Source organism: Heliangelus exortis, chromosome 7, assembly GCF_036169615.1.
Source record: "Heliangelus exortis chromosome 7, bHelExo1.hap1, whole genome shotgun sequence".
In the NCBI taxonomy this organism is placed as follows: domain Eukaryota; kingdom Metazoa; phylum Chordata; class Aves; order Apodiformes; family Trochilidae; genus Heliangelus; species Heliangelus exortis.
In genome coordinates this window covers 1673705-1696686 of record NC_092428.1, presented here as the reverse complement: position 1 = coordinate 1696686, position 22982 = coordinate 1673705, and the positions used below count along the sequence as shown (strand labels likewise).

The 22982-nt window shown below is 47.9% G+C and overlaps 1 protein-coding gene across 13 annotated transcripts in view; it reads left to right on the top strand.

Annotated features, from left to right (window-relative positions):
- CAMK2G (calcium/calmodulin dependent protein kinase II gamma) overlaps positions 1-22982 on the top strand; it is a 109664-nt gene that overhangs the window by 82203 nt on the left and 4479 nt on the right. For 2 of the 13 annotated variants that reach the window (XM_071748206.1, XM_071748205.1), the window contains exons 14-22: positions 7705-7737; positions 11159-11227; positions 12757-12801; positions 13473-13521; positions 15546-15659; positions 17354-17479; positions 19653-19728; positions 20097-20191; positions 21291-21537. In XM_071748206.1, the coding sequence (XP_071604307.1) occupies positions 7705-7737; positions 11159-11227; positions 12757-12801; positions 13473-13521; positions 15546-15659; positions 17354-17479; positions 19653-19728; positions 20097-20191; positions 21291-21523 (840 nt within the window). In that variant the 3' untranslated portion in view covers positions 21524-21537. The remainder of the gene's footprint in view (positions 1-7704; positions 7738-11158; positions 11228-12756; positions 12802-13472; positions 13522-15545; positions 15660-17353; positions 17480-19652; positions 19729-20096; positions 20192-21290; positions 21538-22982) is intronic. The other 11 variants (XM_071748207.1, XM_071748208.1, XM_071748210.1 and 8 more) reach the window with 11 other exon arrangements.

Sequence of the window (22982 nt, the reverse complement as noted above, 5' to 3'; positions counted from 1 at the left end):
AGTGACAGAGCACAGCACTTCTGTTCCAAAGGAAAACTGAGCTCCTCGTGGAGAAGCAGGGTTTGGTTTATTTGCTTGTGTTTCCATGTGAAATGGAAACCTTTCCCTACAGCACAACAGTTCATCTCCTGCTTTTGTCTTCCTCCTCCCTTTGCTGGGGGGTTGACAGGCACACTGCAGGGCCAGCACACTTCTGCTCTCTTAGCCCTCTGCCCTTTAAAGAGGCTCTTTTTGCAGAGAGCTCACAAGCAGGCTACAGGAGAAAGGTGTTTCCTGTGTCAATTTGGGGGCCTGCTTTAGCCCAACCTGCCTCCTCTGCTGTGTTCTGCCCTCCTGACACCCAAGTCTTGAGGGGTTTTTGGTGAAACTGCTACGTGGAACTGCTCTTCTTGCCTCAAGATACTTAACTTTGAAATGTGCCTTTCTGCTTGGCACATGCTGCCTCTTGTACAAACATGCATTGAACAGATTCCCACTCATTCACCAGGTATGTCTGAGTTGTCACATCTGTTGATATGGAAAGCACTGCCCTAAAATCCCAGAGGAGTAAGATCTGATCATCCCAAATGGTGTGAACCCAGATTCAGCAGATATTTGCTTCAAAATCCCAGTGTGGCAGGGGGGAGAAGCAACTGGAAAAGCAGCAGATAACAACACTTCTACAGAGGTTTTTGTCACCTGCCCAGAAATAAAAATGGCTTTTTTTCTCAGGAGTCTGGACTTCCAGCAGGCTCTCAGGGAGGGCTACAACTTGGGTGGAAATCTTCCAGAAATGGATGGATGATGTGCAAATGGGTTCTGAGGCACAGCTTCCTTCTGACAAGGACACCTGTATGATAGGGAGTCCCAGCTCCACAGAAAGCTTGTGATGTTTGTGGTTCACTGAGAATAAGATGTCTTCCTTTATGAAAAGCTGGATTATAAGCTTATCTCCTTTCTTGGCCCTACTGTCTACATGTAGGGTGCTGCTTCCCATCAGTCCATCCCTTGGAAGTGTAGCCTTTTAACCACTCCATTTCCCTCTCAGAGCAGTGCTGGCTCACTTGGCTGCTGTGCAGCAGTCTCTGTGCTGGTTGGTGGCCTCACTGCTCTGACCATCCTGCTTTTCATGCCTGGAAACTTCTAAGGTGCTCATCCTATAGGTGCTTCTGCCAAACACCTTCTGCCAGTGTCTGGTTCAGAACATCAGGTCTTGCAGTATCCATAACAAACTGATTTTTCCCCCAGTTGCAGTAGTGCAGAGTACCAGTACCATGACCTGAGCACTAAGCAGATTTCCAGCTTCATGGGATCCTTTTCACTCCCTATATAAATCATGATACATCAGCTGTAGGTTCAGAACAACCACTGCATGCTGGTTCTGTAACTGGGAGCTTGTTGCTGCCCAGGTGCCATGTGGGGAGGTTCTTTTCCATGTTCCCTCCATATCTGGAGACTCTTGGTTTGTTTGGTGCTTGGGTTGTTTGGTTTTTTGTTGTTGTTGGCTCATCTCATAAAAACTTCTGGGAAATTAATTCCTTCTGGTGATTTGAGAGAAAATGTGTTGCAGTTTCTCCACTGGCTTTCTGTGGTCCAAGGTACCTGTGCTCCTTGAGAGTGTTGCCACAGACACCCACACTTATTTCTCCACAAGCTGATAATTTCACTATAAAAATCAATGGCCTTAAGCCCACTGAGAAAACAAAAACCCAACAGTTTGTTTTAGTTTCTGTTGAAGGTAACTTTTCCATCTTTTTGGCTGGTATTCAGAGCTGGAATCCTGCACTGTTTGACAAATAAAGTAGGAATTCCTGTTACACAGTATTAAGCAAGTTTGAGACCTATACATCTTTCTCATTCTTTGTTCCCAGGAACTCTATGAAAATGTGTGTTGGTGAATTTCTAATGCCAGGTGCAAGCATCTTGTTGCAGATTTAGCATAAATTTAGCATTCCTCTGTCAAGGAGTGATGCATGAGTCACATGGGGGGATGCCAGCATCTGGTGGGAGTCGTGCTCAGATGATGTGTAAGAAGAAAACCACAATTTTTATTTCTGTAGGAATTGGCTTTAATCTTTTGCTGAGGGAAGTGCCAAAGCAGTGGGGCTGCTCATATTTTACTTGCATCATTTTTGGAACGAGGAAGGGGAAGCTTAAATCAGGAGGGGAGGACAGGGAGGAAACATTTCTTTATTCAAATATCAAAGTGTCCACACTGAGGTTATTTTGATGAATTTCCATGTGTATGACCCTCTCCTCTAGCAAATTTCCTTCCAAAATCTATTTGAAGCATTCCTGGTTTTCATTCTGCACTATCTGCTGCTTCTATTTCAAGTGCTAATTCTGCTAATTGGTAGATATTTCATCAGCTTGGCACATGAGAACTTTTCCATTATCTTAAATAATGAATGATTTAAACTGCCATGAATCTTCAATTGTCCCTTGCTCACCAAACCTCTGGTAGTGCTGCACTCACTCTCTTCAGGCAGAGTTGGGATCCAAGCTGGTGGAGCAGCAACAAGGAAGGCCCAGGTTTTATCCCCAAGGAAAATGCTTTTCTGCTTTCAAATCCAGAAAGGGATGCTAGAAGATTCTGGGTGATGAGCCATGTCACATACCACGTGGCTTGTGGCCACCTCTGTAGGTCCCAGGTATTATTATTTTTGTTTCATTTATGAACAACATTGTGCAGCTGCCTTTTCAAATTTCCTTGTAGATAGATCCATGTCAAATCTACTTGCTTGCTTGTTCCCCCTTCTGCCTCTAATCTGGACTTGCCAAGGTGAGGGGGGGCTGGGGCAGACACCTGGGTGAAGATTAAGGGCACTTTCTGCTGAATGTCCTTTCTCTGACCTTTTCAGGGTCTGGACTTCCTCTAGTTAGTGTTACAGTCCTACTGTTAATTTTTTTTTTTCTTTTTTTCTTTTTTTTGTGTCTCTGAGCAGCACTGCAGACAGTTGTGTTCCCTGGTTTGCCAGAGGGGAATTTCCCTTCCTCCTGCATGTGCTTCTAGGTCTAGCAGGTCTATCTTTATAATCAGAATTTGTTACTTCACAAAGTGCTATTTTTAGTTAGCTCTGTAATTACAAGTATTTAAAAATCAGTTTTCCTCCAAGCTCTTTGTCAGTTTCTTCTTTTTTTTTTTTTTTCTTCATTTTTTTTTTCTGAGTCCTTTCCTGAGGGATACACAATGATCCAAATAATGTTTTCCAGGCCCAGTGTAACCTGTGGAATACAGGAGATTTTAACAGCATTCACATACATTGCTCTGCAAAATTTGTTGGTTTTCTCCCTGGTCCCTCTGCTGCCTGCATGCTGTTTTCTTGCTCAGTAAAAGCTGAAGAGCAGAGCTGGAAGGATAAAAGCCCAGATTTTTGGTACAACAAGGCTGATGTTGTAAAACCTGCCCTTCATCTTACCAAACTGCCACACTCTTCAGAGATTGTTAGGGTGAAGCTAAATGAGGACCCAAGCTCACCCAAAGAGCACAGTTTTACACTGAACTGTTTTAAGCAAGAACTTGGGGAGTGCTTCAGATTTTTTTAATGCTGACATCCAGTACCATCCACCTTTGATGCAGTCACTTTTTTCACTCTGTTGTTGTAATGCCCAGAAACTCCCAGCTGAGATCAAGGGTCCAGTGGGCTCAGTGCTGCAGCCTACTCAGAAAATCCCTGCCTCTGAGCTTACCATTTAAATAGAGAAGCTAAAAAAAAGAGGGCAAGAGAGGAGCTGGATTGACAAAGATGAAATTATTTGCTCAGCACCACACAAAAGAACTAAGCAGAAGCAGAGCTGCTCTTTCAGGATGCCTCTCACTAATCTGCTTTGAGTTCAACTTTTTTTTTTTTTTTTTTTTTTTTTTTTTCCCCTTAACTCATCTCCTGAAATTCTCCATGGGAATATGACTTGCAGCAAACTTGATCCTTATACACACATCCACTGTCAGTCTCCAACTGGGAGAGAGCTGCACGTAGAAGACAGGCAAAAAGCTGTGCTAAAAAGATATCCATGCTAAGTGGGAACTGGGAATGGGACCTTGCCTGGAATCTCTCTGTTCTATTCTCTGGTTTGTGTTGCATTGTCTGGAGGTGCTCAGAACATGCTTGTCCTTTCTAGTATTGCTGCTGTGCTGAAGGGACAGGGATTCTTCAGGGTGTCTCCTGTCACCTGCTGACTTGTGTTCAGTGTTAGCTGAAGCAAGAGTCATCTTTAGGTTTCCTTGTAGAGAATCTGCTCCTCTTTCAAGATGAACACCTGAATTTCATATAAAATACAAAAAGAGAACTTTAACAAACGGTCACCCCTGGCTTGGAGAGCAAAATCTTGTCTGTACTGCTTTGGGAGAAGGTTTTGTCACTCAGATTTATACTTTAAAAGAATTAAAATGTTCAGTGAGGTACTTCAGCACAGGCTGGCTGGCTGCCTTTAACCATTTTTTACATTCCCTGGGACTTCATGTCTAGAAATACTTGGAGAGGCAGCTGTGTTATGAGGGGAAAGAAGTTTCTGTAACTCAACTGTTACCTTATTGACTTTGCTAAATTGCAGCCACCTTACAGGAGCAACAGAAATGTTTGCTGAGGTACCTGGGCACCTTGGGCAGGTGTCACAGAGGGGACTGGGAGACTGATCTGGTTTTGTAATTTCCTTGTGTGTATTTTGAGTTAAATTTTGAAGCTTTAATGCTTGCTGCCCTAACCTCACATTGGCATCACCCAAGTCTGTCTTGAGCTGAGGTAGTGGTTTCCTGCTCTGGGCTCAACACAGACCTCACTGCCCACACTTCTCAGAATGCCTGCCTGGCTTTTCCTCCCCCTGTTGTTAGAGCAACCAGGAATAATGTGCTTTCTGGGATTTCTACAAGGTCTCATGCCATGGTAATGGAGCAGCACTCTCTTAAATTCAGGTTGTACTCTTATTAAAGTTCTGCTCTGCAGAGGGTTTTGTTTCCTCCTGTGTCAGTGTTACTTGTGCCTCTAAAATAGCAGAGTGATTGTTTTCTGTGTGGCTTGGTTGTCTCTCCTTTCATATTAAATCTTTTTGCTTGTCTCTTAACAGTTTCTGTCCCTTTTCTTTTTTCTGTAACTCACTGGAAATCTCTATGAACTTCAAATGAGACTGTCTGCCCTAGAATTTCCCCTTCAGTATCTCTATAGCTTCTGTTTGTCTGCTGTCATTTATAAGATACATTCAAAGTAAAAGGTTTGGAGCTGGTCTGGATTTCCTCTTCTCCCAGTTAAGAACTCCCAGTTGTGACTGGGTACAAGAGAATTCCACTGGGTTGTTGGTGGTGTAAGCATTGCACAGGCAGTACATCAGTGCATCAGTACATCCTGTTCTAGCTCTGGTTGGAGGAAATGCCTGTGGAGAAGCTAAATTGTCCTAAAAGAAAACGAGAGGAATCAAAAGTTGGTAAAGCAGGTAATGGCAAACCCTATGTTGTGCCTTTGTGAAGTGATCTTTATGAAGAGATCAGTGTTTGGAATCTGTTCTAGAATTAGAGATGAGAAGAGGCAGAAGCTTTGCTGGCTTGAGGGGCTGCATGGTTCTGGACTGAGTGGTGTGACCAGGACTGAGGTCAAGGTGAACATGAGGATTTCTGCTCTCCAAGACATGGCAGTCTGTGTGTGTGCTTGAGCTCTGATGTGGAGGCTACCAGGAACCTGGGCAATATTCAAGGTGAAAGCTGTGAAGGCTTAGTGTGGGTATGAAATGGGAATGTACAACACCGTGAGTCCAGGGGCTGCCCCAGACTTGGGCTGTGGCAGTGTGCAGGAGCCCAGGGCTGTGTAGCAGAACCCCCAGCAGTGGGAGTTTGGGCTGGGATGTGCTGTCCTACAGAGCTCTGAGAGCTGGGCTCTGTGCTGCCTCCCTGTGAGCAGTAAGCAGCAGGGAGACTGCCCAGGTGGTACAAGAGGAGAAGGGCAGGTGGAATATGTGTGTGGAGCCACCAGAGGCAAGGGTGACACTGTGGTGCTGAGGGTGACCTTGTGGTGCTGAGGGTGACACTGTGGTGCTGAGGGTGACACTGTGGTGCTGAGGGTGACGTTGTGGTGCTGAGGGTGACGCTGTGGTGCTGAGGGTGACATTGTGGTGCTGAGGGTGACCTTGTGGTGCTGAGGGTGACACTGTGGTGCTGAGGGTGACCTTGTGGTGCTGAGGGTGATGTTGTGGTGCTGAGGGTGACCTTGTGGTGCTGAGGGTGACCTTGTGGTGCTGAGGGTGACAGTGTGGTGCTGAGGGTGACGCTGTGGTGCTGAGGGTGACGTTGTGGTGCTGAGGGTGACCTTGTGGTGCTGAGGGTGACACTGTGGTGCTGAGGGTGACACTGTGGTGCTGAGGGTGACATTGTGGTGCTGAGGGTGACGTTGTGGTGCTGAGGGTGACACTGTGGTGCTGAGGGTGACACTGTGGTGCTGAGGGTGACGTTGTGGTGCTGAGGGTGACGTTGTGGTGCTGAGGGTGACCTTGTGGTGCTGAGGGTGACAGTGTGGTGCTGAGGGTGACGTTGTGGTGCTGAGGGTGACGTTGTGGTGCTGAGGGTGACCTTGTGGTGCTGAGGGTGACCTTGTGGTGCTGAGGGTGACACTGTGGTGCTGAGGGTGACACTGTGGTGCTGAGGGTGACACTGTGGTGCTGAGGGTGACGTTGTGGTGCTGAGGGTGACACTGTGGTGCTGAGGGTGACACTGTGGTGCTGAGGGTGACGTTGTGGTGCTGAGGGTGACGTTGTGGTGCTGAGGGTGACGTTGTGGTGCTGAGGGTGACACTGTGGTGCTGAGGGTGACACTGTGGTGCTGAGGGTGACGTTGTGGTGCTGAGGGTGACACTGTGGTGCTGAGGGTGACGTTGTGGTGCTGAGGGTGACGTTGTGGTGCTGAGGGTGACGTTGTGGTGCTGAGGTTGCATTGTGGTGCTGAGGGACCTGCCAGGCACAGCTGGGACAGGGTGACATTAAGTGAAAAAGCAGAGAAATGGGAGAGTGCAGTTTGATGGGAAGGTGTCTTTGAAGATGACTGAAGGTGCCTTTGAGCAGAGTCCAAGAAGGTTGGAAGGTTGGACTCCAGGAGGTCTGAGCATTGCTCCTTGGGGGTTCTCCCACTATCTGAGGGTGCAAAGTGTTCTGGCTGTCGGGTGCCTCTTTGCCTTCCTTGCTTCCCATTTGATGTCTGAGCATGGGTGCACCTTGCCTCTCCAGCCTGCCCCAGTCCCTGTTTGAAGGGGCCTTTCCCCTTCCAGTTGCAGACATCCCTCTGTTTCCTCCAGATGGGAAGAGATGGGGGGTTCCTGCCCACCTCCTCAGGGTGCTGGGGAAGCTGCTCAGATGGCTGAGGTGGGAGAGGCCACGGAGGCACCCCCTGCACCCCACCTCTCCTGTAAAAACATTCCTCCCTCTTCTCCTCCCCTTATACCAGTCTGGGCCACCTCAGTTCTGACCTCAGGGGTTGAGTGGCTGTGGGGGTCTTCTGCCCTTTCCCCTGGTGTGTAGTTCTGTGCTCTCAGGGTGACTTTTCTCTCCCCTTTCTCCTTGCCTTGCTGCTGCAGCTCATACCCCCCCCAGGGCAGCGTTATTGGCGGGGAGGCCCTTGCTGCCAGCCCACTGATGTGTGAATACTTCCTGTGCTTTTTTTTTTTCCTTTTTTTTTTTTTTTTTTTTTTTTTCTTCCTCTTCTTCTCATCTCCTCTCTTCCCTTCTCTTTCCCTCTCTCAATGGTGTGTCCAGAAAAGGAAGTCGAGCTCCAGTGTGCATTTGATGGTGAGCACCTCCCGTAAGCTGCCTGCGATTCGTGCCTCCGCCATCCTCATGCCATGCACGCTCGGCTTGTGCTCATCACCCTACATAGCATGTCTGTGCAGGGGTGGGGAGGGGGTCTGGGGGGGGATCATTGTGCACTGAAAGGTCCATGCCTTCACTGAAAGGTCCATGTCCTCACCAAAAGGGCTCTGCAGTCATCTGGCCCCGTGGCCCATCGTTACAGCTCCTGTTGCGTGCAGAAAATGGACTGCTGGCAATGCAGCTGGGCTTGGCCTGCTCTGAGGGTGACCTGGAACAAGGCAGTGGTTCTCCTGGGCTCAGCAGAGCAGGTTTTGTCCCTTGGCTGGGCACAGGGATTTGTCATTCTGTTGTGGAGGTGCCAAAAAAGAGGAGCAAGTGCTTCGCCCCGGTGTCGGTGCCGTCATCCTTGGGGGGAGCCCTGCAGTGTAAAACAAACTGGGAGTCACTCCGGATGTGGCAGAGGCTGATTGAGCTCCAGCCTTCAGATCAAACGTGTGGGCACAGCTCAGAGCTGCAGGTCACTTCTTTTTGTAGCACACTTACTGAAGAGGTTTGTCAGAGCCTTTATAATCCCAAAGTTCCTTTTGTTCTTATCTCATTTATGTGTCCCTAGCATGACCAAACACCTTATAACTGCCTCCCTGGTTTTATTTATTTCCTCTTTTCCTCCACCCAGATGTCTGTCATCCATAGAGTTTGTCAGCAAAGTACTCAAATCCACTCTCAAGGGAGCAAAGAGAAAATTGGCCAGTGCTATATTGCAAGGAGTCATACACAGCCCATTGTGTGATGCCTTTGTCTCTGACACAGAGATATCAACAGTGACTGAAGTACCAAAATTAGTTATTGCTTTATCTCCTTTACACAGAGAATAAAACAAAAGAACCCAGAAAAACAGACCCAGGAAATATTTTTCCCTTTTAGCAGGTAGGAACAGGAATGTTACAGTGCTGAAAAAACAGAATAATTGGTTTCTATATCCCTAACTGGAAGATACTTCTCTTTTCCTCCTTCAATGACAACTTAAAACTATGTAAACACAGAAAAAAAAGTACAACTTGATAAACCTGCTGTGAGGGGGCTGCCTTTTCACCAACCCTGTCTGTATGAAGCTCCAGGGCAGGAGTTTGTTGTGCCTTCTTGCCCTGCTTTCCTGCCCACTGCCAGCAAGCCTTAAATTCCCTCTGCCTGTTGTTTTAGAGCAGCTGGGATACATAAATCATGGAAAAACATGGAAGCAGGGAAGGTGGCTGAAAAACCAGTAAGTGTGTGTGGGAAGCTCAGGGTGTCAGAAAGCTGTGAAACCTCCTTAGGCTGAGTCTGCTGCCTCTCAGATCCTTGGGACTCTGTTCTGATGTGAAATGCTGGGTATTTCTGGACTACTGAACACAATATTTGGTTTTCTTCAGCCCACTGGGTGAGGAGGAGTATGGTGGGTGAACTGGGTGCATCCTGGAGGGCAGGCTGTGTGCTTTGGGTGGGTGTGGGTTTGCTCCTGGTGAGGTGATGTCCCACACCTACCAAGCTGATGCCAAGTTTTCTTTTTTAATAGTATCTTCCTGGATGGTTTTGTTTGGTTTTTTGTTTGGTTTTGTTGGGTTTTTTTCCTCCCATTTGGCCTCAGTTATAAAGCCTGCCAAAAGATCAGTAGTTTTTGTGTAGCTGCTTTCATGCTATTATGTTCTTACCCCAGTAGACTAAGAAAAATGAGCTGTGCTCTTCTCACTGGAAGAGGTGTGGAATTAGCAGGATTACTGGTTCTGAAGAAGTGCAGGACCCTCAGTGCTGTGTGGAGGGGTGGGCCTGGGCACTGGCAGAAGTTTGGTTGTGTTTATGTCACAAAATAGCTCAGGATTCATTTTTTCAGGTTGATCTGTTCCCCTCTTACATCCCTTGTGATCTCTTCTGCTGTCAGGCTGGGAATTTATGTGGGAAGCAAAGCTCTTGGAAGGTCAAAGTCTTGGGACCATGTGGGGATGAATAGGAAGAAGCAGTAAAGAGTAATTTGTGAAGTGTTTCTCCTTTCTTAGTTTTGGGGATGAGTGTGTCATATGCTCTGGTTTTTTTCCCATTTGTGAAGAACTGTGAAGAATTAATTCCTGCCTCTCTCTTGTATTACCTCCCCTTTCCACCTGCTCCATCTGCCCCTTCTGTTTCTCCTCTCTCCTTCTCCAAAAGGCACAGCTAAGCCAAGGCATGCTGCTTGTGAAGAAAAACTGATGTATCAGTAGGGGGGGGTGTGGAATCTCAGCCTCTGGCTGACATACTCACACCTCTGGCTGATGTTTTCCAGCTCAGCATTTGACTTCTGTGTTCTCTGTGGTGGTTCCTGGGGGATGAGAGCCTGATGTTTTGCACTATGAGTTTGTACTCCCCAAGAAAGGTGGGGTGGAGAGCAGCTGCAACCAGGTGGCACTTCTGTGAGCTCCCATCTGTCAGCCCCGGAGGCTGAGGAGGCTTCTCCAGTGCTGGTTGTCCCATCCTGGGGGCAGGCAGCCAGAGACCTGGTGTGAGGGGTACACAGCAGGGTAACTGGGGGCCTCATTCCCAACAGCTGAATGGATTTGTGAACTAGGAACTCTGTACTAATGGGCACGGGTTGGTGTTCCCACAAAACACAAAACTTTGCTCCTTCCTGGCCTGTCATACATGGGATGTTTCTTTGCAGCAAGCTGGGGACTGCCTCACTGTGGTGCTGGCTGAGTGCAGGAAACAGAGATTTTCTGCCACAGCTACAAGGGAGACTGAAGAAAGGAAAGATGAAAAATTACTGGACACCATCCAGAGGACTTGCTGCTTGGCCCTTTCCTTTAGTCCCACCCCCATTCCTTTCCATATTTTGGTCCTGAAGTCCCTCTGTTCAGGTTGCAGCAGGGACACAACACAACTCACTTTTTCTTGACCTTTTCTAGGGTTGGCCACACTTTTTATTGCATCAGTAGATTGCTTGGGACCCTCAGCATCATCACATCTTGGGCTCTTCATGTGCCCTGTTTGAGACTGCACCATGACTGCTGTGTGGCTCTCACTTCTGGGGTCTCTTTTCTCTCAGGACTGCTGCCATCTCCCATTCTTCTTCACCCAACACTTTTCTTGCTGCTCCTTGCAGGATTCTTCCCAACCCTTTAGGCTCTGCTGCCTTTTTCCCTTCTGTTTTTCCTTCTGCTCTAGCAGTCCATACACCTCTGCAGTTTGGGACATCCCTCACATCCTTTGCCTCCTGAGGTCAGGATGATGTCCAGAGGCCCAGGCAGCTCTCCTTCTTCTTCCCTCTTCCTGGAGATGGAGGCTGTGGGGAGGGGAGGGTCTGAGGAGATGGTTGGGATTGAAGCAATGCTGTCATTTTCTTGCTGCCTCTGCTGCCCAGGCTGGAAACTAAAACCATGTTTTTCTGTCTCAGCCACAGAGCAACAACAAAACCAGTATAGTAAGCACTGCAAAAGAAACACCCCCAGTGCAGACGTCCATGGTATCTTCCCCAACCCCTATTTTCTTTTCTTTTCTCCTGTTTGGTTTAGTTTTGATTCTCTCCTTCCCCTCTCATCCCGAGTGCTGCTTGTGCTGTTTCAGCTTGTGTTTTGGCTTCATCCTGCCTGTGTCCCTGTGCTGCTGTGGGCCCTGGTCACAGCCTCACAGGCTTTGGGGTGGGGGTGCTGAGCAGAGCTGTGGTTGGATGTGGGGATAGCAGCTTGCCTGGACTTCCCCTCGTGCTGTTCCTCTATAGTTCTGTGTGTCCCCTTCAACTGTTCCTGCTGGCTTTGGGGAGGCTGGTTTGGAAGAAGAGAGTGGCCAGCTCCATCCACTCTCCAAGACCCAGGAAGTGGGAGGATGGACTTCAGGACACCCCAGAAGAAAGGAGAGACAAAGGGGGTTTTAGAGGAATCCTTTGATGGCCCATTTGGCCTGCTCAGCTGTGTGAATGATGCTCTGCAAGCTGGCTGACTTGCTGGGCTAGTGTTTGCTGTTTGGGCTTCCTGGAGTGGGCTTCCTAGGGTGCCTCCACACACTTGGAAGGTGAAGCAGCAGTGCCTTGGGTGACCAAGGTGGATGGGTGAGTGTCCATCACAGCCCCTGCTGCCCCTGTGGAGCCACCCTACAAGATGGTGCAGGATCCTGAAGTCTTCTCCTGGTAATGAAGGGATGAGTGCAGGAGGTAGTTAGCATCCCTTAGACCTGGTAGCTGCTCTTTGGTGTGTGTCTCTGGAGAGTTAGATGTGGTAACTTTTTTTTGGGGGGTGGGAGGGTGGAATTTGATGGTTTTGTCGTAGGATATTGTTCTTGGGACACTTCATAATTTTCTGCTTTCCCTTCACTGGCTTTGTTCATGATGGTTTGATACTGAGGGACCCTTTCTAAATTGTTAATTCTTGTTGCTGTTATTGAAACTGGATCTCATTTTAGAGACTTTTAGAAAAATGTACCTTTTTTTTCACAGCCCAACTCCTTTAGCAGTTCCTCCCTGAGAGGCACTGAGGTGGTCTGGCTTATTCCCCCTTTATTTATGACAAAAATTATGAATGTCCCTTTTCTTAGTGTAAAATACCCAGCAAACTTTTAAAAAAAAACAACCCAACAACCTGGGAGACAAAGCTCCAGCCCAGGATTACCCTTTCCTCTCCCTCTTCTGAAGCTTTTCCCATGAGGAGGCTGCGGAGAGGTCAGGAAAGGCTGCAGAGGGTGCAGGCTGGCTGCTCGGTCGCCACCTGGTGTTTGTGCTAGCCAAGTTCACTGCAGGCAAATTGGGAATCGGGAGCAATTGCAGAGGAGCTGGGGGCTTTGTCTCCTGGCTTTTAGTGCAGCCTCTCCTCAGGAAACCCTCTGTGCAGGGAGGGGTGTGTGCCCACACGCAAGCACCCGTGTGCTGCTTGGAGGCTGTGGTTTGATTGGGGTTTCTTTTTTATTCTCAAGTCACCCTTTCCCCACCTGCTGGGGAGTGAAAAAAGAAATGAGAGAATGGTTTGGAACTGGAGTTTTAATGATTGTTCCATCCTTTCCTAGGAGCCTCAAACAACTGTTGTCCATAATGCTACAGATGGCATAAAGGTAAGGGATGGGAGTGTTGCCAGAGGAACTGCTGCTGCTCTCTTGTTGTCCTCGTCTTCCTGTGTCTTACTTGGGTTTCTACCTTTCCAGTGTCTGGTTTGTGGCATTTTCCTCAGTACAAGAGTAGCTGTATGCTGTATGGTTGTAGAACTCTGGAGGAGTCTGAGTTAGGGACAAGTTTTGAGAATATTATGATCTCTTTCCTCCTGTGGTGTGTAATCACCATTCTCTCTCACACGTGGGGTGGAAGAGAAGATACTGTCGTATTAAAAGTACTTAAGCACCTTTTTTTTTTTTCCTTCTGGAAATAGAGCCTTGTTCCTCTGAGAAAGTCTAGGAGCCTTTCTTTAGCTTCTTGTGGCTCTTCTTCTTCCAAACAGAAGCAACTCCCATTTTGATCTCATTTGACAGAGTCTGGTAACTTCTGTCTTTGTACAAGTTCCGGGCAGACCGCTTGAACGGCTTAAACACGCCAAGGCTGGGCAGAGATGCTGTTAAGTTTTGCTTAATAGTTGGCCTGCTTCCATCCAGCTCTTCCTTGTGTCATCCTCTCCTTGCAATCCCTGCCAGTGTTCTTTGTGCTTTTCCCCATCTTCCTTCACAAACAAACCAAAGTTTGTACCTGTGCTCCTGACTGCTGATGCCTGGTAATGCTCTGTTCTGCCATGCAGGGTTCCACAGAGAGCTGTAACACCACGACTGAAGATGAGGACCTGAAAGGTAGGGGTTGTTTTTTTTTGCCTGTAATTTCTAATAATGGTTAAGAACAGGCAGGAGATCCTGGAGATCTGCTCACTGCCTTGCACTTAGGTTCCCAGATTTCTGTGTCTGAGTCAGTTCATAGACTTGCCATGATGTTCCTGTCACACTGGGACTGTGAGTTGAGGAACCAGCTGACTTGGCCTCTGTGGTACATAAACACTGTTTGCCCTGAGCTAGTTTAGTTTTTGTCTCAGAACTGGAATACTTTTCTTGCAGAGAGCAGAATCTGTTCATCCCCTGTCCATCTCTAAGCTTGGAAAACCCCTACCAGTCCCTTGAAGTTTGGGGTCCAATTCTGGTTTTGTGCTCCCCTCTAGGTTACTGGGAGTTGAAACCTTTCTGTTACTGTTCAGTCTCCCTTCTCACTCCTTTCTGGGAATCTCTTTAGTGGTATGAACACACTTCTCTCTCTTTTTTTTTTTCTCTTTGGGTTTATTTTGGTTTCTAAGATGAAGATCATTCTCAGCCTGTCATCTCCAAATGGAGATGATTTTTCATGTCCTCAGCTGAGCTATCAGTAGAGGGAGAGGCTGAGAAGGAGTTTCATGCCTTTCAGTGACCGTATCATAAATATTTCTATCTTGCAAAACTCTTCAGATGAAGGAGCTCCAAGTCCCATATCTGCTCATGTTGTTTGAGCAGCTGCCCTTTTCCTGACCTCCCTAGAGAAGGGCAAACAGACATTTTCAGGTTCAGGATGGGTGAATGCAGTTTGGGTTCTGAGGCAGATGTGTGAATAGCTTGCATTTAGGGGCAGAATTATTCCTATTCTCCCTGTAGACAGAGTGAATTACTTATCCAAGAAAAAGAAAAAAAAAAAAATCAATGCTGTCCCTGTGGTGTAGCAGCAATGTCACCTCTGTCAGCTGGACTTGTTCCTGCTGCTTTTCCCATGGCTTATCACAAGCTGCTGGCTCCTCTTCTGAGAAGTCACAGGGAGCAGAAACACATGCCAGGGAGTGAATGAGCTCTGCAATACAGATTGTTTCAGATAAGAGCTGACCTCATTACAGGACAATATTCTAGCTCCCACCTTTTTGCCAATAAGTAATCCATGCTTTAAGTACCTAGCTTGGAGGGAAGGCAACTGCAGGATTTTGGTAGTGTGGTAATGAAATGGATTTATCTAATCTCTGCTGCATATCAGTCCAAACCAGATATTTGTCCAAAACCATGTCTGCTTTGGCAGCTTTTGTTCAGGAGGGGTCCCAGAACTTGAGCCAGTTAAGCCAATGGGTCCTCTAAGTCAGGAAGACAAATGCTTGAACAGAAGGTGAGGGGAAGGAGGGCAGCTGGCAGCACTGAGTCTGGGAAGAATTGCATAGGGCTGCATTGCTGCAGATCAAAACTGTTTATTTTTATTTTCTTTTTTTGGCAGAGGTTAGAAAACTTAATAGAAGGGAGCATTCTGATGGTGGCTGGGAGGGAAGGAGCTTGCACAGTAATGGTTTGTGCTGTGGCCAGCTCTGGTAATTTTAGTGCTTGGGTTTTAAGTGTAGCAGTGTTCACCAGTGTTCCTTTTCAACTCCTGCCCCTCCATGGTTTAAGTTAAGCAAAACTAAACAGACCAAAAGGTGTGGAGGTGTTGGAGTTCTCAGCATCCTGCATAGCCATGAGTCTGGGCAAAAAAAGGGAAGTGCTTGTGCAATTCCTCTGCCAACTTCTTATTCTCAGCAGACAGCAGGTTTTGCAGATCTGTTCTGCTGCCATGTAGGAGACATCATCTTGATCCCTCCCTTGCAGTTCCCTGAGGGCTGGGTTGGGGGCTACAGACAGTGCTCCCCCTCCCACCTTACACTGAATTGCACAGCAAGCCCACGTTTGTAGAGCTCTCTCCTTGGCTTTGCCCTGAAGGATACTCCTGCATGTTTTGTGCCCAGCGTTGTGGTTTCTTTAATGTTCTTCTATTTCCTTTCTCTTTTTTTATTTACTGAACTTGCGTGTTTTGTTTGTGTTTGTGTTTTAATTCCCTGCCGTGCTAGCTCCCCCTCTCTCCACCGGGGACAGCAGCTCAGTGCTTGAAGGACGGAGGCACAGTGAGAGCAAAACACAGACTGAGTCCATGCAGTCCCAGCTTTCTCTCTGTTTCTCAGCCAGTAAGTCCAGGGGTGCAGTGCTTCACGGCATCTTTTTCCCCCACCCTTCTCTCCACCTTTCCCATTTCTCCTTCCCCAAGATTTTTCCTTTCCTCAACTTCCTTCCAGAATGTTGATTTTTTTTTTTCATTTCCAGTACTCCAGAATAAAAAGAAATCATCTCCCTTCCTCCAAAATTACCCTCCTTTGCACACTGAAAATATCCAAACCTTTCCTTCCCCTTTCTGAGAAAAAAAAACCCAAAAAACCAAAAACAGAACCTCATCTGAATGAATTTAATTTCCTTGCTTTCATCTGGGCAAGATGTGGAGTTCTTTTGGGGTTTCCTTGGGCAAGTCACTGCATCTCTTTGTGTCCTGTGTGGTAAATGGGGCCAGTGGTGCAGGTCTGCTGGTGGGAAGGGGGGTGTGAGGCTGAATTCAGTCTTTTGCTGAAGAAGTCAGGAACTTCTGAGCACCCCCAGACATGAATGGTGCTGGGGAAGCACAGAAGGAGCTACAAGGAGTTTTTAGAGACTGAGTGAAGGATTCTTTGGAAGGGAGGCATTTCTGAATCCACTGTCAGGTGCTCTGAGTGAAAATCCTTGGGTAGTGGTGGCTCTGCAGGGCATTTATCTGTTGTGAGCTTTACCTGGCATGTCTGTTTTGGTAGCTCAGTTAGCTGGTTCTGTGGTTAGGCTGCTGGTTATGGTACCATCCACCTGGCCCCTCCCGAACCAGCTGCCTCCACGGAGGAGCCTGTGGCTGAACAACTCTGAAAAAAGGATATGAAAAAAGCTGGTAGGTTGGAAGAAACCTGGGTGAGATTCCCAGCCTTTCCCCTCTGCAGACAGGCCATGCCAGCTGCCTGCCTGTTTGCAGCTGCAGTGGAAGGAGCCTTCATGGGAGCTGACAACACCTGAGTGTGTGATTCTGTTCAGGTCAGGCAGAGAAGGAGCAGGCATGCTGTCTTCTGTCTCCTCCTGTCTCCCTTCCCTCATTTCCTGCACACGGTGCCAGGATCTCAGATGGTGCAGCAGCCAGAGCCTGGATGTGGCTGTAAGGATGTCAGACTGCTTGCTGGTGAGGTGCAAGGGGAAAGGCATTTTGCCCAGCTCCAGTGGAAGGGAAATGATCTCTTCTGAAGCCCTTTTTGCAGTGAACTGTCCCATCTCTGCCTTCACATCAGCTCCTTCCTCTTGCTCATGGCAAGGCCTTGCTTGGTACCCTGAGGAGTTCCAGATGATTTCTCTGCCAAGCAGGACAGTGTTCTCCTGCCCTGCTTCCCCTCTGAGTTGAGGTTTGCAGTGATTTTGAAGCTCTGATTTATTTCCCTTTCACTCACATCTCCTCCTTGCCCTCGTGCTGCTCTCTCACTGCTCCCACCAGTGTTTTAGGCCACCCTCAAACTACCTCCAGCAGCATCAGTGGGATTCCAGGTGTGCTCTGAGGGTTGTCCCTCCTGTGCTGGTGGCAGGCTGGTCCCCACTGGGCAGTGTGTGACAGAGACAGGAGAGCAAGTAGGAGGATGCTGGGATGTGGAGGTCTCTGTGTGCCAGCTGGGGTTGGGGCTCTGTGTGTGTTTGTTACTTCTTTGTCCTGTTTTTTTGGTTTGGTTCGGTTTGGTTTTAAGTTTTATTTTGCATTCTGGTCTTTTGGTTGGGTGTTTTTGTTTGTTTGTTTTTATTATTTTAATGCTTAACATTTGTTTTGCAGCTACACAGTCTTGTGAAGAGAAGCTTCTTGCCTGGGGCAGCCCAGGGCAGACACTGGAGTTAGAGCGTGCTCGGTCGGAGCCTGTGCTAACTCCAGTAGTTCCCTTTGTACTTAACCCTGCACCGTGTAAGTTAGCAGCTGGGTAGTGGTAGTGGTGGAGTAGTACAACTAATACTAGTTGCTGTAGATGTAAAGCCCCCCTCCTCTTCCTCCTCTCTCCATCTCTGTGTCCTTTACACACCCCTTGGCCTGCTGGGGGTGAGGAGGTGGTGCTGGTGCTGCTCACCTCCCTTCTGCACCCCTTGGCAGCCTGAGCTGTGCCTGCCCTGAGGTTCATCAGGGCTGGTAGGTGTGAGTGGTGAGGCTCCTGTGGAAAATAATGGATCACTTCCTGGGTGCTGGTTGTAGTTCAGGACACACAGTAAAAGCAAGATGAGCACAGTCTGATGGAGTGGACTTGTGTTGATGGGGATAGAGGGGCCAGTGCTTGCTGTGTGGTTGCAACCCCCTCAGGAAGGGGTTGCGGATCTCCTTGGGATGTGGCTGTGCCCTGCAGATATCCCTGCTCATCCCAAACACATCCTTCCCCCTGGACTCCCATCTTCTGGACATTGCACACCCTCGTGCGTGCTTGGTGTGGGAGGGAGGTCCAAGAGGTAGCCCTGCTTCATGCAGAAGCAGTTCCAGACAACATGCTTGTAGTGACATTTTTTCACAACGTCGCTTTTGATCCATTCCTTGGATCCTCTGTGTCCCTTTGATCCATTCTGTGTATACATCTTTTGACACGTGGCAATGTGTACAGCCTCAGTCACCAAACCAGCTCTCTTACTATTGATGAGCCAGTTGGCTCCTGTCTGAGATGTTTTGTAGTAGAGTTCTCTTAACTGATGGCCAGCGTGGTCACAGACATCTTTCACAGCTTGTGAGCTTAGCATCTTGTTGCTCTTCAGCTGCATTTATCACTGGTGGGATGAGATGCAGGTATGGATGAAAGTTTACAGGGGAAAGCAAGTCAGATTAGCATCTTCTGGCACTTAGAGTGGAATTTAGCTTCCATGACTTGGACATGTAAGGATGGTAGCTTGGATTTATAGACCATTCCTGTAATGACAGGCAGCTGAGATGCCTCAGGAGAGACTTCCAGAAGTGCCTGTTTCTTTCCAGGGCCTAAGGTGGCTGGTTCTGTTTCAGACACCTACAATTTAGATGCCTAAGGGCAGAAAATTCCACTTCTGGTGCTAGGAATTGTTGGTTATTTGGTGACATTGAAGGTAATGCCAGAGCACCTCCTGAATGCTGGTGTAAGGTGCAGGACATTTGTACCCACAGGGAAGTGTGGGGAAAGCTGAAGTGATGTGAGGGTGTGTTCAGGTTCAGGCATATTTACTGGCAGAACAAGAATTGTGTTATTTAACAGAGCCAACCCAAACTTTTCAAGTGTTAAGGACTCTTGAGATCAGCTGATGGAACCACCTTAGAGGGGATGGGGCCTGCCTGGGGCATTGGCTGTGGGAAACCAAGAGAAAAGAGTGCAGAGAGGGGCAAATAGCAGTGGAGTCCCTCTCTTCATTCAGCTTGAAGTCCAGTGTGCTGAGGTGGGTTAGTGACAGTTCTTTCAGAATGCTGAAAAGAATTGTGCCACAGGGACTGGCAGAAGCTCCCTGCCTGAGGAGAGAGAGGAGTGCCTGCTAGTACAGAGCTAGGAGCTGCTCATCCAACCCATCCATCCTGCTGCAGTTGCCTCTCCACTTGCAGAAGTCATCCCTACGTGTCCCAGTTGCTTCTTTGCAGCAGTGATAACAGCTGAGGTGTTGCTGCTGGTGACAGGAAAGTTGTTGGGAGGCTTTTTGCCAGTGGGCTTGACCTGTGTGGTGGCTGTTTGTGTATGACTGCGGTGCTGAAACTTTTCCACATCTTAAGCAGCCAGACAAGTGCTACACATTGGAAGGTTCACTGACACCCATGGGGCAGACTCCCCAGAAGCACCCCAGGCTCTCCTTCAGGAGACACCTCTGGTGCCTTACCCCTTTTTAAAAGAAAAACCACCCAAGTGACATCTTTATTTGCTTTCTCCCTGCATTACGGGATCACCATTCCCCTTCCATACCACTGCCCCCTGCTACTCTCATGTGGATGCCTGTCCTTACTGCATCTCTCCAGAATGCAGGGAGCAGCATCCTATGAGATCTAGACTAAAAGTGTTCCACAGATTGCTTGTGGGAAGCACCCACAAGCCCCATATTTCCCACTCAAGCCTTATGCAAACTTAAATTGCTCTTCTTTTTTTTTTCCGCAGTGCGTAAGCAGGAGATCATTAAGATAACTGAGCAGCTGATAGAAGCCATCAACAATGGAGATTTTGAGGCTTATACGTGAGTACAGATGTCCTCTGAGAGGCTGTGGATCAGTTTGTGTGCGAGTTTCAAGCAGCAACATGAGTGACAAAAAGAAAATGTGCTGGCGTTGTCAGAAAAGGAAAAGGGAGGAAAGTGTGGTGGGCAGGAGGAGAAATAAAAGACAAGCCAGAAACGTAGAGGAACCTGAGTGTTGTGTGTGAAATGCCAAATAGCACCAACTCTGTGTGGCTGCAGTAGGACTGAGTCCTCCAGGAACTTACTCCTTGGAGTAAGGAAATAGTTAGGTAGACACAGAGTGAGTCAAACACTGTGTGAGTGCTTCGTGGCAGAAATAGCCCTTGGGCTCCGTGCAGACTGTCAGCCTCTGGTGCTTTTCTTTGCAGGAAAATCTGTGATCCTGGCTTGACCTCATTTGAACCTGAAGCACTGGGGAACCTGGTTGAAGGAATGGATTTCCATAAGTTTTACTTCGAGAACTGTGAGTGGGTAGATTTGGTAACAGCAACAGCTTTCCCTCTGATCTCCCTTTATGGAACATTTTCTGGGGGGTGAGGGATTGCCCTTTGTTTTTATCAGAGCCAGCAAGAACTTGCTTGTGCATGCTTTCTCTGGAAAGCCTTTTTCAGCAACAGTTTCACTTCTAACCCCCAGATGCCTTCAGTCAGGCATTCAGCTCTCCTGGTGCCAATATTTAGGAAGTGCAGGAGCTTTTAAAGTTTGGGGCACCGGATTTCCTGCTGATATGGAAATGGGGAAAATGAGCATATTCTGATGGAAACATTGCATCTTTGGGGCAGACATACTGAGTGGCCAAACATATAAAGATAGTTGTGCACAAATCAGTCAGGCCTTTGCTTTGAGGTTTGCCTGGATGGTTTCTGTAACACCTAATGAACCTGTTGAGTGGATACAAGGGTCACCTGCTCAGCCTGGGGCAGGAAGAAAAGTTGGGGGAAATGCTGTAATTCATACCAATGGATTTGCTCCCCTTCCTGGATGTCTCCACAGGATGAGATAATTGAAATTTAAATCCCAAGCTGTTTTGTTTTGGGGGTTAGGTTGAGGTCCTCAGTATGGGGAATTCTACTCAGTTCTAAATATGCAGAGACTTTGTCTCTCACCAAAAAAAGTCTGTTCTGCAGTGCTTTTTACACTTCTCTGAGGCTTCTTCCTACCTAATGCAGGCCTAGCTTAAAGACCTCCTGGTGACTGACTCTTCTGCAACAATATTCTGTAGTTCAGATATTTCCTGTACCTTCAGGAACAGCAGCACTGATGTTGAAAAAGTGGCCAGTGTGCTTTGCAGAGGAAGGAGGAGCAAAGGGGCCAGGTGCTCCTAGGCAATAGTAGGTGCCCAGGTGCTGAGGAGGAGAACACGTGATGGAGGAAAAATTTGCTTGGATTTTACCCGAAAAAAATATCCAGAGCAACTTTTATTGTCTCCCAGAAACCAGTAGAAGGCGAGTGAGTCAAAAACCAGGAGGATGCGGGGAGGTGGGGGGGAGAGGGGTCGTGCTCGTTGTGCTTGTTCCTGCCGAGTAGTGAAATGCAGGTGATGGTTGTGCCTGTCCTGGCAGTACTGTCGAAGAACAGCAAGCCCATCCACACCACCATCCTGAACCCCCACGTCCACGTCATCGGGGAGGACGCTGCCTGCATCGCCTACATCCGCCTGACCCAGTACATCGACGGGCAGGGCCGGCCCCGAACCACCCAGTCTGAGGAGACCCGGGTCTGGCACCGCCGGGACGGCAAGTGGCTGAACGTTCACTACCACTGCTCCGGAGCTCCTGCAGCACCTCTCCAGTGAGGATCAGGTTACAGGTAGGGACTGGCAGGGCAGGGGGTAGGGCACACGCACACAGACACACAGACACACACAGACACACAGACACACACACAGACACACACACAGACACACACACACTGACAGACATACACACAGACACACACACACACAGACACACACAGATACACACACAGATACACAGACACACAGACAGACATACACACATACACACCCAGACACAGACACACACAGACACACACACAGACACACACAGACACACACACAGACACACACAGATACACACACAGACACACAGATACAGATACACACACACAGACACACACAGACACACACAAACACACAGATACACACAGACATACACACACACAGATACACACACACAGACACACAGATACACACACACAAATACACACACAGACACACACTCACAGACACACACTGACACACTCTTAACACACACACACACAAGGCTCCTGTCGGGTGGGAATTCAGTGTTCAAAGCTGTTCAGCTGGCTGTGAGGGAACCATTTCTAGCTGTCTAAAAGCTTCTGCTGAGCAGTTGGTGTTCCTGTTTCTAAGCCCTGTCCTCTGAGGGGCTCAGTAGGATTCTCCATCACTCCTGAGGAACTGGAGTCAAGTGCCAGACAGCTGTCCCTGAGCACAGCTACTGTTGCAGCAGCAGAGCTTCCTCCCAGGTACTCTCCCCTGTGGAATGCTAATCCAGAGCAGAGAGGCAGGGATACCTCATGCTGTGCACAGGTTTGCAGTTTCCCAGCTGCCAGAGATCTGCCCTTACATGCTGGCAGTTTCAGAGAACCTTTATTATAAAAATGTCATGTCCTAGAGAGGCTATTGTAAAATCTGTACAGAACAATTTCTGAGAAAACTCAGAGGGAGGCATCTAAACAAAACAATAATATCAGAAGATTTAAAATATCCTCTAACTAGCCAGCCACAATTCAGCACTGGAGGGAAGTTTGATTATAAGATTTGACACAAAGAAACTACTGTTGCTTGCTCCTGAAGGACAGCAGGTCTGTCTGCTTTTGCAGCTTTTAGGCTTTCTTTATTTCCTTACTGGTTTCTTTTAGTGAAGTGCACAAAGTCTTTCTGCCTCCTTCTGGTTTGATGCTGAAGCATATGTCACGTTCATTTTAGACTTAGATTAGGAAATCTTACATTTCCTAAGCTTGGCACCATTTTACTCAAGATTTTCTACTTAAGAGCAAATATAAAAAATATCTACACCTGGGAGACAAGCTTTTTGTAATGCAGTTGTTTGAGGATAAACCACTCATGTATAATTACTCCCTGAGTCCCAGTCCTGTGAAATACTTCAGGCTAAGCCAAGAGTGTTTTTTCTGATGTATTGTGAGGGAATCAACCCTACTGCAGGCAATGGAAAGGAATGTGAACTGTCACAAGTCAACTGCAGAGGTCACAGATGGAATTTGAAAAG